The sequence below is a fragment of the Notamacropus eugenii genome, chromosome 1, assembly GCF_028372415.1.
Source record: "Notamacropus eugenii isolate mMacEug1 chromosome 1, mMacEug1.pri_v2, whole genome shotgun sequence".
In the NCBI taxonomy this organism is placed as follows: Eukaryota; Metazoa; Chordata; class Mammalia; order Diprotodontia; family Macropodidae; genus Notamacropus; species Notamacropus eugenii.
The window spans coordinates 26764198-26782782 of NC_092872.1; the positions used below are offsets into that span (position 1 = coordinate 26764198).

General features: G+C 39.8%; 1 protein-coding gene across 11 annotated transcripts in view; it reads left to right on the forward strand.

The window, feature by feature from the left end:
* Positions 1 to 11825, forward strand: part of BNC2 (basonuclin zinc finger protein 2) — a 512918-nt gene extending 501093 nt beyond the window's left edge. For all 11 annotated transcript variants that reach the window (XM_072655796.1, XM_072655875.1, XM_072655805.1 and 8 more), the window contains one exon: positions 1114 to 11825. In XM_072655796.1, coding sequence (XP_072511897.1) covers positions 1114 to 1774 — 661 coding nt within the window. In that variant the 3' untranslated portion in view covers positions 1775 to 11825. The remainder of the gene's footprint in view (positions 1 to 1113) is intronic.
* Positions 11826 to 18585: the final 6760 nt, after the last annotated feature.

The following is an 18585-nucleotide window of genomic DNA, read 5'->3' on the forward strand; positions in this document are numbered from 1 at the left end:
CAAATTCTCTGTTTTCTACACAAAACTCCCAGGAAGTTGCACATGAGTTTTGCTTGTCTACAAATACAGGATTTGGTTAAAAATTGAGATTAGTTTTGGGGGGGCGGGGAATGGGGGAGAGGAGACCATTGATTGTGTACACATTTTTGTCCTGTCCCTAAGGTTTTTTCTCCTTTAGTAGGGGGAGGGGGGAATTAATTTTTATTTTAAAAAAAGGCAAGAAAGTCTACTTTTTTCATTTTTCATATAGCTGAAAACAAATCTAACTAGTGTGAAGCAGGCAAATATTAAAGTGCAGGAACTTTTCAAAAATACATTGATTTTATCTTTGTAATAAGATGTGATTCCAAATATACTGAGAAAATAGGCTTTATTTTTATAGTTTATCTTAAATTGCTAATATATAGGAAGGTTATTAAAACCCCTTGCTTGGTTGATTTAAAACTACCAGGCACCGTCCTTTAAGTCTTCATGAATACTCAGACTTGTGCCAAGTGACCTCATAGGTTTGATTCTGTAGCTTACCCACTTCTTCAATGTAATTTTCTCACAATTTTAGTTTGTCCTCTGAATTTCTCTAAACAAAAGGAAAGGTAAGCTAAAATACTGACCCCTAAGAGGGCATTTCCCGTTTCTTTCTAGAATGTCCTAGTGTCATGTTCTAAAAAGCCTATTTTGAGGTGCATACACACACACACGCATACACGCGCACACACACACACACACACACACACACACACACACACACACACACACACACACACACACACACACACACACACACACACACACACACACCTACCTTAGTCAAACTAACAGATCAGTTACTCAGGAAAGCAGCATGGTTTGGGATTTGAATCCAGTGAGAGGTCTGACTGTCTCACAAAGATAATGTTAGTTTAGAACTCCCCCATCACCCCTTCTACCACTTACCCATTCTGAGCCCTGAGGAAATAGCAGAAATGTTTATGATTTTAAGATGGTATCCTTGGCAGTGAATGTATTTTATATGATATCTTCATGAAAGCAGAGTCAATTTAAAAATGCCCCCCCCTTTTCTCATCCCTCCCTTTTCCCCCCACCTGCCCACCCCCTTCCCTCTTATTTTCCTAGACACAGTGCCAACATAAACTTGCACCGAAAACTGTTGACCAAAGAACTGGATGACATGGGCCTAGACTCATCTCAGCCCTCCCTTAGCAAGGACCTCCGTGATGAATTTTTGGTGAAGATCTATGGTGCACAGCACCAAATGGGGTTGGATGTAAGGGAAGATGCCTCCTCCCCTGCAGGCACTGAAGATTCCCACATGAATGGCTATGGGAGAGGTATGGCTGAAGACTACATGGTCCTAGACCTGAGTACCACCTCCAGCATCCAGTCCAGCAGCAGCATCCATTCCTCCAGAGAGTCTGATGCAGGGAGTGATGAAGGGATTCTTCTAGATGACATTGATGGGGCAAGTGACAGTGGGGAGTCTGCACACAAGGCTGAAGCCCCTGCCCTCCCTGTAGGCATCGGGGCTGAAGTTCCTGGATCCCTCATGTTCAACAGTGTGTCTGTGAACAGTGGTGGAATAATGTGCAACATTTGCCACAAAATGTATAGCAACAAGGGGACCCTGAGAGTGCACTACAAAACAGTGCATTTGAGAGAAATGCATAAGTGCAAAGTCCCAGGTTGCAATATGATGTTTTCCTCTGTGCGCAGCCGAAATCGGCACAGTCAGAACCCTAATCTCCATAAAAACATTCCCTTCACTTCAGTAGATTAGTTTAAGGATGGACAATTCAAATGCCAGCTCTCACCAGATGGCCTCCATGTTTGAACTGCCATATTCATTCTTTGTGTATGTGTGTGTACATATATGTGTGTGTATATATATAGACATATATATACATATGTGTATATACACACATATGCCTGTATGTGTGTACATATATACATATATTTTTTCTTTTAAAAAAAAGAGAAAAACACTAGGTGCTTTTGGGTTTTGTTCTTTTTCCTTTATATTCTTGGGAAAGGGGTGGGAATCTTTACAATGGGGATAAAAACAAAATGTCCTTTAAAAAAACCCACACACAAACTTGCAACTAGCCCCAAATTTATTATAAAATTACTTGGCCATCTCCAAAGAGACAGTTTGTTGTTCCCATGTCTGTTGCCTGCAAAAAAAAAAAAAAGCCAAAAACAAAAAAAAAAAAAGAGAAAAAGAGGAAAAAAGAAACAAAAAAGGAAACTCTAGTTGTCTTTGTGAACTTTAAGGCTTTGAGAGAACCTTCAACTAAAAGCATGGCAGATTCACCTGTAAATATTTAGCCTTGAGAGGCCAATGATGTAAAACAATTGTACTGATGGTTGTTTAACTTCTGTTTAATTTTTACAGTTACATTCAGCTGTTATATATGCAGGAAAATAATAGTTTGCTGGCTAGCTCTATCCATTTATGTTAGCTTTAATGCACATTTTTAAAAGATACATGCTCTTGTTTTTACTACCTGCTAGATATAGTGGTAAACAGGTGCTGGCATGCTTTACAGCACTGGTCTGATAAAAAAAAGTCCTGTACTATTACATAAATTCAGTCATGCACTTTTTTTCATACACTACAAGGGGATGTGTAATATCCATGCTTACTTTTTATCCTTAAACTATTGCCATACTCAGTAAGTGTCTTTTAAAAAAAAAAACACTTAGATTAAAATGGTCTGGTCAGTATAGGGCATGAATGCCAAACAAAAGTATTAGTATTAACACAAAACTGCCAACTTTGCACAAGTTTCCAGAAAAGAAAATACAATTAGTCACTCTACATAACCACAGGCCAATTTGTCGGCCACCAGAAAACCGCTTTTTAAAAAAAAAATACAACACTTGGTGATTCTTTCAAGTGCCGAATGTTATTAGAATCAACACTGCATCCTTCTTACTTATATGTTAAATTATATAAAAGGAGAACAGAATTATGTGGTGTGAGACAGCCAAGGCATTTATTCTTTTGAGGAAGGATAATATTTCAGGATACAAAGACCCAGATGCCTCACTGCGGAACAAAACTGGATACAGTAAAAGGGCTGGGTGTTCACTTCCAAAGTTTCAACCCTTGTATTTTTTAAAAAACTACAGCAGAAATTCAAGAAGTCTTTAACTAGCTTATTCTGTTTTGAGGCTGTCTGGTTTGTAATGATCATTTCAGTCCTTGTATGATTAAGGCTTGGTTGATGGAGGTAATCAAAGACAGTTAGTGGATAGCAGAAAGCACATCAAACCTTTGCAAACATGCGCTGAACCTTATTAATTGAGCAACTTTTCCCATCTAAAAAGTCAGTCGAGAAGTGAGTAAAATAGGGTCTCTCACTGTGTAATGTTTTGTGTTTCCCCACATGATTCATCGAAGGGGAATGAATGAAAGTCAGACACAGAGCAATCGAGAGTGAGAAAGGAGGGAGGGAGACTATTCTCCAAATCCTTTTTTTTTGTTTCCGGTGTTTACAGATGTTGCCTGAGTTGGTAAACCACATTGGCAGCCTGAGCTACCACAACATACTGACTAAAGGATGGTATTTACTTAAGTCCTGCCTACAGCCAAAACCATTAGGTTGTATATTGTAGACTGTTTTTATTGTTTGGGTTTGTTTTTTTTTCCTCAGTAAAAAAAACAAAAAACAAGGAATATTTCAGCAGACAATACAAAACTAACTTAAAGAGAATGTATTTCTTTTCTGTATTTAATGGCCTAGAACATTTCTCTTACTCATCTGAAATTCAGAAATGCCCTTTGTTTAAAGCTTCAGATTGTTCTTATTTCACATGTGTTTTGTAATTCTTTTTTTCTAACTTTCACTGCAGCTTCCGCTTCCGTTAAATTTGCCAAAGGAAACTGTCAATATGTTTCTTTCTTGTTCCTTTAGGTTTCATTGTACCTCACAGTATTTATTGTTTCCAAAAATAAGCATCATTATAATGCTGAGGAATCAGTATTTGTTTTTGTAAAAAATTCCAGAAACAATATGTCCAAGAGCTTTATCCTTTTTTTATTTTTTTTATTTTTATTTCTTGTGAATGGTATGGGTTTCCTTTAGATCTTCTTTGATTCTACAGTGAGAAAAAGACCAAAAGTATTAAAAAAATATATAGAAGAAACCATATTAAAAGCTACATATCAAAAGCAACAAATGTTTACAGTAAAAAGCTGAGGAATTACTATGACCATTTGAGGGTTTTGTTCTTTTTTTTAGTTCCCCAGAGTTGCTTGTCTTTGTTGAGTAGACAGAGATGTTTTTCTTTGTTTGATGCCCTACCTACATACAGTATCCCTGTGAAAGATGGCACTAGAATAATGAATGTGCGTTCTCTTCCAGTAAAGGGATCCATTCAGCATGGTCCAGACTACACTCTTGTCAACCGCCACAGTGAATAGATAAGCCAAAAAGAAAAAATTGAAGATTCAACCAAAATAACAAAAAAATAGTGAAAAACACTGGACTTTGAATTTACATATAGTTAAATAAATGGCACATTTGGTTTTATTAAAAACAGATATTTTTTGGAGTAGTGTTGAAAAATTTGCCCTTTAGTTGGGGTATTAGAAATCATCTTGTACCAAATGAATGGCTTTTCCATATTTTCTTTTAACTTTGTGTCAGCCAAGAGATTGAGTGACCCTAGTGAGTGAGTTAAAATCCTGACTGTGAGGAGCAGGTCACATCAACAACCAAACAAGGCTTAGAGCTAATATGTTTGTCACAAACCATAAACCATGCTAATACGTTAGCATGCAGGCATAGAGATAAGCCCTGGACTAGTTGGCATTTTTTAGGCATTTTCTCTCTGCTAATGCTGCTGGTCTACCTTGGGTCCCTTAACTTCTATAGTAAGCTTTGGAACTGAGCAGGTGAAATGGACCGACATTTTTTAAGTGTAAAGAACTTTTTTTGTTTGTTTGTTTGGGGGATGGGAGAGGAAGGGTGCCTGGCCACATAGGAAACAAAATCCTGAAATCTTCAGCTCAACTGAAACTGACACTCACCCATAGCTAGGATCTAAACAGTTATTTGGAGAGCTTCGAATATGCACAGCCTGACTAAAATTAGTGTCTCAGTTCTCGTTGGGAAGAGGGTAGGGTGTGGAGAAGTCACATTTTAACCAATGAACCCTTCATCTTTCTCATTTTGTTTACATCAGGTCTTCCTCTCCTCAGACACTTTCAATAGAGGTATCATTTGCTACATGGAACTTTATGAAAATGTCAATTCCCATTGAAAAGAGGTTCAGCTCCCAGTTGATTAATTTCAGCCAGAATTTGCACCACAAGTACAAAGTAGAGTGATTTTGTTAATGTGCATGCTCCTAATGTTTAAATTTCCTGTTTTGATCATTTACACACACACACACACACACACACACACACACACCCATATACATATATATGTATATTTTTGTAAATACCCAAAGGGTTTAGTCCACATTAGGGAAAAACTCTGCATGCTAAATTTTTTTAAAGAAAGAATGAGAGAAGGGAGGAATAAGGAAGAAAGACTAAGTTTGCCAAGAGCTTTGTTTTTCTTCTTTTTTAAAACAAAAAAAAAAAAAGGAGGGCGGGCCACAATATTCAAACCTGTGTTCTATTATTAATTTATTCAACCATGCAAAACAACTGGACATATTTCAGTCTTTGATCTGGATACCACATTTCATTCAGCCTGATATATTCTAATAGTTAACACTGCCCAAACCTCATGCAAAGACCTGCCTAACATTTTAAATAAAATCTTTCTCATTCCTCCTCCAGTGGTGCCACTGTGGTAACCAACACTGTACATGCCATATGATCCCCAGTTGCTGATTCTCAGTTCCATTCAGTAAGATGAGGGAGGCTAATAAACCCATTTATTTGGCAATGGCCCATTGCACTGAAAGTGCCAAGGATGGGCTACTGCCAGGGAAACCTTCCTTGCTTTACTCAAGGGAACCATGCACTAGGCTTCCACTAGATAAAACGTGCACTTTCATCTTTCTTTCCTCCACTCAAGATATGTGCCAACCAACTGTGGATGGAGCCATGTGAAACTTACAAAGGAAAGAAACCAGCACTGCAGCCAGATGGAGAGGAATGAGCTGTGCTTAGGATTTGACCTGAACAGTTCTAACTTGTACTTGGTCTGTTTGCAATGGTTTCAATGGACTAGCATGGTAAATACAATTGAATTGTAATAAGTCACGGTACATCTGCCGCTATAAAAATACAAATCATGCAGCAGAAATTCACTTTCTTCCACATTATAAATGTACCTCTGCTTTGCTTATGACTTCAAACTTTTTCCTCAAAGAAATTCAAGTATGTTTCTCCTCTATTTTATAACACCGTTCTTTTCCTTTAGTGGAATTGAGCATTTTACTTTTCTGCACTCTCTTTTTTATTCATTCTTCTCCCTCCACATATCTCCTTCTGTCTTTTTGTTCATCACCGAGGGGAAAAATATATGGTTCTTTTTAAAAATTAAGAAGTAAGTGATAGGTTCTGGGAAAATGTCCAGGGAGCGCAGAGTTCCCTTTTAGAGAGAAAGTGAAAGGTAGATTTAAAAAAAGAATTAACCCTGCTTCTGGAGTAACTAGAAGATACTGGTAACTGAGAAAGGAGAAATACTCTTTTCCTTCAGGGAATAAATGAGCTAATAACTAAATAAGCTCAAAGTACATTGTTACCCCTTGTGATTCCCCAGATTTAGGATGGCAACTTCATTGACTATGAGAGAGAAAATAGTGGAACCATTGACCCCTGAGTGGAGAAAAGTAATGGCAAATAATGAGAGTTTTCCCATAGCAAAAACTGTAAGGAAAAGCAAATCCAGTGAAAAAGTTTTGGAGTTCCTTAGATGCTAGTGGAAGGGTGTAATGAATATACCAAAAGGTAGCCACCGTTCTCCGAATGGAAGGAAGGCAGAGAATGAAAAGTTGCAGAGAGTCAGCTAATGTTCACTAGACATGGAGTAGGCTAGTAGTAGATAACAGGCCAGAATGGTGATGTATGTGGATTAGATGCTATTGGCAGCTGGTGTGTCTCTGTTTCTGTTCACAGCAGCTGTGATTAGACTATGTGAGTAGATAAAAATCTGACCAAAATGTAATCCCACAATCCACTTTTCTAGGGGGCATGGAGAATTTTTTTTTTTTTTAATTATCTTACTTTTTATCCTTTCACCCAGAGCCCCATGGTATGCTGGCCTAAGTCTCTTGTTTATTTGTTAACGCAAATCCACGTCTAACCAAGGCTCCCCTTCCAATCTCTCATGTGAATTCCTAAAGTCTCACCAACATTTGTGTGCTGGACCATTATCATTTTAAAAACTGAACCCTAAAATGTTTCAGTTACCACCCCATCCTCTTCATTTTCCATCCCCCTTCAAGTTCCTCTGGTCCTAACTTTAGCTTTATAGTGAACTAAACCAAGTAGAATTACCGGGGGAGAAGAGAGATCCTGGGTAGCAATTCTGCCCCAAATTCTATCCTGTATTTGGCATCTTTCTTTTTTTTTTATTAACCCTACACAGGGTTAATAAAGAAAAAGAAAATGACAAATATACCCTGGTTGGGTCAGTATCACTATTATGCAATATTTTTTAAAAAGAAGTAATATGCTATACTTGTCATAAAAGTATTTTTTCATTCCTCTGCTCTAAAGTGTGATGTTGTAAATTCATTTGACCTTTACTGAAAAAAATACTGCCTTTTTTATAAGATAGCAAGACAAGGAAGGCTCAGTGTGTAACAAATAGTGGACCATTACAAAACGGGAGAAAAAAACAAGCAAAGCGGCAAGGAGCTTCAGCTCAATTTCACCTCATATCTTTCTAATAACTTACTTGTCACTTTATTACCTTCCAGTAATGTGAACGCTGCTGACAAGACTGTCACACTAACCGCAGACAACACCCTCTCGTCCTCAGCCCCAGTTCCCCCGGCTACTTATTGCACTGGCCCTGAAGGGACACAAACTAATACTGTGCTTTCAAGTTCAGCACTTGGCCATCAAATATAAAAGGATGCGTAATTGCCTGTTTATCCCTTGTGAAGGGGAAATTGAGTACAAAAACTAGGCCTTTCCACTGAGTTCCCTGATGCAGGCTCACATGTTAACAGTCTCAATCTCTCTCTCTCTTTTTCTCTCTCCTTCCTCCTTCCCTTCCTTTTACACATATACATAAACATACACATCTGCGATGAGTGAAAGGAGGTCCCATCTGGACATCCAAGCTATGTCTTTGGGCAGCCCAAAGCTGGCTCAGGTGGCCCTTGGAAGGATGTGAGGAAGAGGGTGACAAGATGACTTTTCAAACAAAGGGTCAGCTAGGCAATGCTGCCTAGGAAGGAGCTCTTGTTTATGTTTGCTTATCTGAAATTGTCGGGCTCTGGACACCTCTGCTCTGATTTATTTGGAAATGATTGGCTATGGCCTTAGAAGTTTTCGCCTGGATCTGTACACTAAGAAAATAGCAAAAACATGTTATTTCTCACCAGAATCTGGAGGGTGGGAGAGTTAATGAGGAAAATTGTTTCAATCTCATCCTGCATAAGAGGTATTGCCAAAAAGAATGTATTTTTTAAGCAGATTGGTTGAGCTTAAGTAGAACATAGGAAGAAGCATTTAATACATTCATACTTACGCAGGGTTCTCAGTGTTTAGATACCTGTCCAAAGACTAGGATTCCCTCTTGCCTATAGTATATTGTGTCCAAGAGTACTAATCATTTTATATCAATTCAGCTGGACTGACAATCTGGAAAGACCCAAGGCAGTAGGCCTTTGGCTTTATCCATTGATATGACATTTACTTGTAACATAGTATAAATTTTGTTCTCAAAGTATAAGTACCCTCTCTCTGGGGAATAATGGTAAATAAATGGACTCTATGAAATGGAAAGATGCACTACAAATGAATATGAAAACCTAAACTGAAGTCTTAACCATCTTGAACCAACCTTGGTCTGTGGATATTGGCTGCTCTTCTTTCACTATTGAACTCACATAGGATTCAGAACGTTACTAATTGGTAACTAGCAAATGGCAATACCTACAGGCATATATCATTTCCCCAACCAACTTCATTTTGCCATAAAAATCATTAATAAATTACAAATTTTGCCTTAGTGTTGCAAAATCCCATTTTTAAGGATATTTGGCTGAGCATCTGTTTATAGTACTTTTCTTGTGCAACCTAGTTGCCCCTGTGAAGTTTTAACAAGTCCTGTTTTCATGGACCCAAGTAGTGGCAGGCCAGATATGCCTACATTTACAAGGTTTAATTATAATCTGCTTTTTTTTTTGCCACACAAGATACCATGTTGCCTCCAGCCTCAAAAAGCTGGATCTATCAGTCCATGGACAGTGGACTACGGTATCTGACTCTTCTCTGTGTCCCCATGAGTTCCTGCTTGTCCATGCTCCAGCTAAGCCAAGCTAAGAAGTGAGGAGTAGATGTTATCTTTGATTCAGAGGGAGGGGAAGAGACTGAGCAGAGAACTTGGGAAATGAGCATTCTTTCTGAAGAAGTTGACTAAGTAAGCCTGCAGTGGCAAATTGAAATTAAACATTTTGTTAAGCAGTGACCAAGGATGTGAATAAAATGATAACACTTTGAAAAAGGTCTTTGAGTTAGGGAGGGGAAGACATTTGGTTTTGTGTGCTTTTGAAGATCTCCAATCTATTTCTGTATCTTGTAAACATTTATCCAAACATATTCTGACAGAGCCTAATAATATTAATATTAAAAACTTGGTTGCCAAATTGTAGATTCCAAGTAAAGGGTTTTTTTCTCCATAAGTAGAAGAGTAGCCTATCTAAGAAAGTTCTATTACATTTCCAAGAAAAGTTTATTCAGAATTTCTTCTATTTAGTCTATGCCATTTTGTTGGAATCTTGGGGGGTTGGGGGGAGTATGTTAACAAAAATGGAGAGAAACAGATGGTGTAAATATATTTCTTGAGGAAAGAGTATCTGAGTGATACACCAAGACTTTCTGAGGCTTCCTGTTGCCAAATGGGATGTTGAGATAATGCACAGTTAAGATGGCAAACTCATCAATTGTTAATCAGACTCTGCCCACTTCTGTTAAGGGATACAAGGACTGAGAAGGTGACTCTGGGGAGGTTGTAGCTCTGGGGAAGTGGGGAGGGGGTGGAAGCTTGGCTGCAGTTCATCTGTCTCTCTATGTATGTTTTAGGAAAGGAGTAAAAGAAAAACCCAAAGCTCTTTGTACTCTCATCTACGCAAGGAAAACTGACCTGAGACATTTTTCAGTAAAATCCCATCTACCTTTTCTCCTTTCAACACCAGGGGAGAATGCATCATCCCTTCCTCTTTGTCCTAGCTGTGAATTGGTACAGTAGCACTGAGAAACATTGATTCGTGAGGTATTGCTCTTTAGCTCCCAGACAATGTGCTGAGTTAATAGGTTCACTTGAGATGTATAAACTAGGGCTGATTGTTTATTTTTTTTTTCATCTAGTACTCAATTTGGAGAATTTTTGCATGTCTTTGTACAGTAATCCAATCTTCTCATTGCTTATCTGAATCTCTCTTTTCTTTCCCGGCATCACTTCCATGTCCTCCTGCTTTCCTCCAATCTAATCCTACCCACCCACCCCCAACCCCTATGGCCTCAAAAAGAAAAAAAAACCCAACACATCCTCTTCCTGATTCAGATCCCTTTGGAACTTTTGTGTGTCCTATCCCACCCAGGGTTTACATAAAGTGAATAAGTGAATGAGATGTTCTAGTATTATATATTAATCTGATATGACTGTTTAGCAATATGAAATATGGTACACTGGCTTTCCTTTGTAAACTTTTGGTTCAGATGCCCTGCAAAGGATGCTTGCCACTTCCCAACAGTTCTGGTATAGTAAATGGGGCAAAATCTGGGTGGGAGACAGAAAGAAAGAAGGGAAGGTTGTAATATTTGAGACTTCCTACTTTCTTCAATATGCAAATCATTTAGCAGTATGATAAAGATTAAATAATAATGCAGTCAGGGTACCCAGAGAAGGGGGGAAATGTTGATTTCCATTTTACTTCCCATATACCCTGTTTGCTATATTCTGTGAATTGGTATTTCCCTTGCTTTTGTCCATTTCCCCTAAAAGGTAGAGGGGAAAGCTGTCCTTTACAGTAGATCCTAGAGTTAGCCCATTGAAGATGGAGCATCTAATAAGATGTCTAAGTTTATTCTTGGGGAAATATTTTCTCATGCACCCCAAACCCCTTGGTCATGGCTCCAGAACAGACCTGTTTGAGTGAACCTTGTATATTGTCCAACAGAAATGGCCTATTTTAAAGGGAATTGAAATATTTTCTGGGAGAAAGATTGCAGCAAAGGTATGTCCTGTTCCTCTCCCAGGGTTTGGGGATTAGCCTTTTTTGTTTGTTAGTCACTTCCATGGGCTTTCCTGTTAAACCTGTTTGCAGAACTGAACTCTCTATTACAAAAAAGATGAGATCACTGCACTAAGGGACAGGAAAAGCTTGCATCACGTTGATCTATTATCGTGACATTGGTAGCTTCATAAATACTGTATGTACCCTAAACAAGGTTTTTTTTGTTTGTTTTATTAGTAGTCTGAGGAAATTAAAAGTCTTTTTTAATTTGATATTTCTTTTTGTTGTATTTTCTGTACTATAACTGTCTGCAGTATGTCTTTTGCATAAAATGCATAAGGGTTTGGGGATGTAAATGGAATTTTATTCATATTTTGTCCAAATACCTCTTGTAATTTGTATCAAAATTCTTGTACAATTTTTATATTAAAGATTTATCAATCACTGAACTCTTTATCCTCTTGATTTCACACTGACTTGATGAATTCCATTAGGCTTTTTAATGTTACACTTGCTAATTCATAGCTTCTTATACATTCGTCCATAGACTTTTCTCTTTAATTTGATAAAGATAAGAGGTATGTCCTGCATCACAACCACCCTTTTTACGCTGGGATTATCCTACTCTGAATACATTTAATTCAATTGTAAGTGCATTTATTAAGCATCTACTATTAACCAGAACTGGTGGTAGCCCCAGGGTATACAAAAACAAAACTGTTCTTGTCTCGGGGAACTTTTATTCTACTTGGACAAAACATCAAGTGCACAAAGAACCACTATGTTCGCAAAAGACAAAATAACTTTCGGAAGGTGAAATAAATAAAAACCTGGTAGGGAAGGAGCTAACTCTTACTTTGATGGGAATGGGGGATGGGATAATGGAGGGGACATTTGGAAAGTCTACAGTTTCTCAGAATGAATCCTAGAACTATTTAATACAGCAGACCTCCTAGAAAAGGAGCAAATGGCTCTGTCTTTCCTCTGGCATGTCCAGAAAGAAGATTTGTAACAAAATACCAGAGAACCCCTTACTGAGCTCACTATGCCCTTAACCTGAGTTCTTTTCCCCCCACCTAAAACATTCCCTGGTGGGCCCCCTCTGGGTGTCACTCAGGAATCCCCTTCTCTTCTCAGCAAGAGGAGAAGCGTCTGTGTCTGTGAGCAGAGAAATGAGCTGTTCTCCCCCCTGCACATTCATGGGGCGCAGCAGACAGAATGATGACTCTATTTTTTTCGGGCCTAAACGCTTGTGTTTCAGTTCGTATTCTCCTGGCAATGATTTTCTGCAGATCGTGCTTGTTATATCTGGAAATAAAACCAGCAGATGGGAAGATGTCATCATGGGCGACATTTCCTCCCTCGCTCACAGGGCTGGAGGGACCATGCGAAGGAGGCCGCATTATGGCAGACCTGACTCAGCATTGTTTAGAAATGGCGCGCCGATCCCATTTCTTCAGACATTCCAAGTTAAGAAGTTGGGCTACCCCAGTCCTCCAGCTGTTAGCAGGCTCCCCAGCCCAAATTTGGGGAGGCAAGCAGTATTTTCCTTCCTCTGTCCCCAGCCCTGGATTTTCACAGATCTCTCTGGCTGGGTGCCCCTGACCTTTTTGTCCCTTGTGTGCACCCCAAAGCCTCCCCATTTTCATTTTGTCTACAAGCTGAGAGGTATTCGCTAAACAGACCCAATAGGACGTCCCCAGGAAGGCCACTCACCAAGGAGGTGGAGAGGCTGTGGACTGTAGGCGTCTGGCTTTCATCAGATCTACATAAACAGCCCAACGAGGGACTGGATGACTTTCATCTCTGACTGACTCTGGGTCCTCCAGACCCTCCCCTCCCCTCCATCCTCGCTGCTCAGACGCAGCCTCTGCTGCTTTCTGTGTTTGCTCATCTCTCTCATGTGCAGACAGAAAGGGGACTTGGGGAGCAGGGAAGGGGTGCAGAGAGAAGCAATGAAAGGTGAAGCAACTTTGGGAAAGTCAACCTTTGTTGAGGCATGTGGTTATCCTCCCATGTTGTTAAATGTCATAGATGTGTTAATGCAGCTCTGCAAGGAAGCCAGGCATAGTTATGATCTTTTCATCTGTCATAACACATCTATAATTGGCATGAGTTCCCCCTTAAATGGGAGGATTTCCATAGTCAGAGAGGAGATATTAGCAGGCACCCATAAAAGACAGATCTTGGCACAACCATAAGCTCGCTGCCTGGGTAGGAGCCAGTCACTCGCATAGGGCCACTTGAAGACTTGCTGCCTGATTATTTGCTCCCAGTCAGTTGGTGATATGACAGTAGATTAAGTGCCACTAATCTAATCAAGCGGGCTCCCAGGACAATGCTGATCTATCCAGGAGAGAAGGTTGGGGAGGGCAGCCATGGTGGGGGAGGGCACGGGAGGGGGTTAGATCAGGAAGAGAATATTGAATTGCCTGGAGTAATTGGGGGGGGGGGAGGTGAAGTCTATTGATCTTCACAAGGTGCCGTTATTTTAGTCATGTGACTCCTGCACACCCAATCATTACCCATATTCATCAGCGACAGCATAATGAACAGAGGTATTGATTAGTAGGGCCAGCCGCACAGATTTCCCAACAGTGCTAGTTCACGTTGATAGGTCTCCAATGGGAATACATGCAAGTGCAGCCCAGTAACATAACTTATTGTGTTCTCAGGTCTCCCATTGATTTTGTTTGAAGGGGGAGAGAGGAAGAAAAAAAACTCACCATCAGTGCACACCATGGCTCTCCCTTGACCTTTTTCTGAAGAGTTCCTTGATGAGAGAGCACCAAAGGACAGTCAACAAGTAATTAGTCCTGTTGTAAGTTTTTGGCTACCATCGCATGAATCCAATGGTCAGTAGTCGCTATCAGCCAGCCAATCCAGCGTAACACATCTTCCTTCTGCTCCTACCTATGTGGTCTTGATTTACAGATGTTGGGTATGACCTGGAGAATGCCGGTTAAAGCCTGCTCAGCTTTCTTTCCCTATAGATGAACATATGGCTTTGGGGCAATGATCACTTCATGCTAAGGTGGATGAGGCACAAAGCTAATGAATCCCAGTTTTAATGCTGCTGACCCCAAACCCAGTACCAGTGAGTCTCGAACCTTCCAAGTCTGCTTCCTGGCAGGAGACCTCATCAAAATGCATCTCCTAGAAGGCATTTATCTGGTTAGATGGCTAGTGCTTAGGATGTGTCTTTTACCACTTCATTTTCTTTGGGGAGACTTTGCTTCTGGTGACTCATGGGGGCTCTTGTATGTCCTTTACCAGAGTTAGTTGTGACCCCCATGCCTTAATCTTTAGGAACTATGTTCTGCCTGACAGGCTACATGCTACTGAAAATTCCACTGTATAGCTCCAGATCATTAAACCACCAGAAAAAATAAAGGATTAAGCAAAAGGGTGGCAATTATAAAGAAGGGGGAAAAAATCATACATCTCTTTAAGAAGCAGGAATTCACAAAGTAAGCCACTTTTCCTGATTATCATAGAGCGGTATGCTAGTAAAATGTTAGAAAAACAGTCACTCCTCAATAGCATGCAATACACTTGTTTCTCCTGAACTGAAATCTACCTCCCCATGTACCTCTTGGAGACATTCTGATTTTTAGGAACCTAAACTTCATTCTCCTTACCTGTACATTGCCACTGTGTTTTAGGATCATAGACGTAGAACAAGAAGGGAACTAGGAAGTCATCTAAGCAAGTCCCTTCATTTTACAAATGAGGAAACTGTGTCCAGGAGAGGTAAAGTCACTTGCCCAAGGTCACACAGGTAATAAGTGAAAGAATCACATTTCTAAGACAGGACTTCTGACTATCATTCCAGCACCCTTTTCTCAGCACCACACTGCAAGAATTTTAATTAGCCTTACCTTGATCAGTAGATGTGTCCATCCTATGAAGCATCCGCTCTTTTCCAGGGCTTAATAAAACACCAGTGTCCCCTTCAACCTTTTTCCCCCTTATTTCTTCTCTTCCCCCCCTCCCTATCATAGTTTTCTGTTCAATTTTATTTTCTTGGCATATACCTCTCTTTTTTTTTAATCAGTTCAATATATTTTGATCCTTTGGGGTTGGAATGTAGCTTGACTTCTTTTCAAATATAAGAGCTTAAAGAAAAAAAAAGAATCCAAAGTGCTCCAATAATTTTAACTCCTGGGTTCCACGTGTTGGGGAACAACTTCACATTATTGGAATGTTTCAAAAAATGTTCATAAGCAATTGAATTTGGAGATTATCAAGGCCCTGGGCATGTGCTGTCTGACGTGATTTAAAATTATTAGAACACTTATACGTTTTTAGAGATTTTAGAGAGATTCATTCTTACAAATATAAGTGCTATTAACAATTCAAAGCACTCTCATAATTTCCCATCTGTGCGCTTCCTCAAGACCTCAGGTCCAATTTTTTTTATTCCTTTTTTTCGTAAATGGAGAAATTCTTTCCAAACTTTCACAAAGTCATTTGCAGCCTGAAAACAAGATGCTTATTTGATTAATTTCAGATGTCCCATCAATTTATTTCAACAGAAAGTAATCCTGCAGGATGCTGTGCTTTCAGCCTTCTGTTCTTTCAAAACCACAAACCTGTACATTTGAAAATATAGCTCCTTCCAAAGTCCTCCACATTGCCCAAAGAGCTGGCCGGGTGCTGCTGTCTGTTGAATCACATGAAGCCTTTTTCTGTCAAAAAGATGACAACATAACCTGCTCCCTGGAACTTCCGAAGGCATCAAGGGTAGGTAATAGACTAGAATCCACTGGTCTCGATCTATATGTTTATAACTCCTTACTTGTGTTAAGATACTACCCTGCTTCTCCTACACATATGAGTCCTCCTAGATATAACATCATTTTTCTTTCCAGGGACATTACTGCCTTGTATCAACCAATCAATCAATCAGCAAAGATTTATTAAGCTCCTACCTAGAGCCAGAGGCTGGAGATGCAAAGGTAGAAGCAAACAGGCCCTGCCCTCAAGGAATTTATATTCTAACTGGGGATATAACATGCCCATGTATAGATAGGTATTTGCAAAACAGAGACAAGGAAACCCATGAGGGTGGGAGGGAAGGCACCTACAACTGGAAGACATCCCTCAAATGTCCTAGCATCGAATTATGCCCAAAGTAGAAGCTCATGAACTGTTCTTGAGTGAATGAATGAATGTCCTTTCATCTAGGCTAACAGAGAATATAAGCTTTATACACAGGGATGGGGGAGTAGTGCAGGGTATGGATTTCAGGGAACTAGAAGGTTGCTCTGCCCAAAACACTATCTTCTCTACCTGCTCACTAATAACAGAAATTATTTGAACAAAGGGCACACATTTTCATTCATAAAGGGAAAGCTTGAAAATAATTCCAAATTCAAGTCTGCCAGGAGAGAAAATACAATCTATCACAGTACCCAGCACGTAATAGGTACTTAATAATTTTTTTTTTTTTACTGACTATTCAGTTGGGTGCATAAAAAAATGAAATCAGATCCTTTCTGGACAGAGCAGGACAACAATAAACAGGAAGGGTCAGAAAGGCAGGAATGGGTTCTTAAACTCTTTTATGTTGGGGATGCCTTTCATCAGTCCAGTGAAACCTATAGACTCCTTAGAACATTTGTTGCCTGTGGTCATAATGCAAAGAAATGCTAGATTTCAGCTAGAGGTTAGTAAAAATGTAATTTTTTTCCCCCACTGAAGTACATAGACACCCCCAGCCCCCCCCAAAAAAATCTACTCATGGACTCTCCTGGGGAATCTCTGGTGCTTAGTAGAGGCACCAATGACAACTTGGATCTCCTACAGGGGTGGGGAACCTGTGACCTATGTTCTCTGGTGCAGCCTTTTGTTTTATAGAACAAATCCCTTTATTAAGGGGATCTGTTTAGATTCAGTCAAAGGGCCATTCTTGAGTACCCAGAGGTCCACATACGGCCTCAAGGCCTCAGGTTCCCCACCCCTGCTACCTACACCATTTTGCCTATGTTGGCCCTGCCAATTACGTCTCTCCAAAGCTTATAACAACACTCAACTTTTAGCGAACAGCAAGGTCAGCCACAACAACTAATGTGAGCTTAAGTTTCATTAAGTCAGGCATCATAAGACAGGACTATAGAATCAATGGGCCTATAGCACTCTGCCCTAGTCATGTTCTGTCTGGAGTATTGGATTCAGCTCTGGGCAATACTTTGTAGTAAGAGCACTGATAAATTGGAAAGCAGAAACAGGACTGGTTTTTGTCTCCCTTTGTATACTCAGAATTTAGCACAACGCCTGGCACTTTATAAGTGGTAAGTGTTTAATAAATGTTTTTTGATTGATTGACTGACTGAAGACCTTGAGTTCATAGTATATTAGGAGTAACTGAAGGAACTGGCAATGTTTAGCCTAGAAAATACTTAGGGAGGGGCACTCAAGTGTTTGAAAGGTTGGCCTTTGCAGGAGAGATGAGTCTTTTTCTCTTTGGTCCTAGAGGTCAGATCCCAAGAGGTTTGATGAACGGAAAAGTTTCCTATCCAATAGAACTATCAGAAAGTGGCCTGGCTGCCTTGGAAGGTAGTATGTTCGTTCCCTTTCCCTAGAGGTCTTCCAGGAAAGAATGTAAGTTCTCTAAGGTCAGAGAATATCTTGCTCTCTCTTTTTTTATCCTCAGCAATTGGACCAATGACCAGAACCAGGCACAGAGTGAGTGCTTAATAATGCTTGTTGAGTTGATTGACTGACTGATAAATCCTACTATGTCAAGGCTAGGGCCTTGGCAAAAACGTAAAGTCGTCCCTACCAAGATCCTATGGTACAGGCCAACAAATTGAAATCACAAATTTTGTGGTGCAAATAAGAGATTTATTTATATGACATGAGAGGTACAAATAAGAGGTGCTACAGGAGTTTAGAGGAATAAAGGATCATCCTGAACTGGAGCAAAGCCCCCCTAGCAATTTTGGCCACTGATAAAATAAATTTGAAGATAGGGAAGAGCCTAGCAGGTAGAACTGCAGAGATCTAGGGGCATTATTCCTTGTGGGCAGCAATGCTGGGCCACTGTGAGGCTGGTGTTGAGGTCACCAGGGTGAAGCTGATGTGAGGCACCGAGTGTTCTATCTGGATATCTCCTATTTTTAACTAATTATTTAACCAATGAAGCACTGAACTCAGGTATTTCTGTCTACCGAGAATTATGACTGCTCTCATATCCTCTAAATC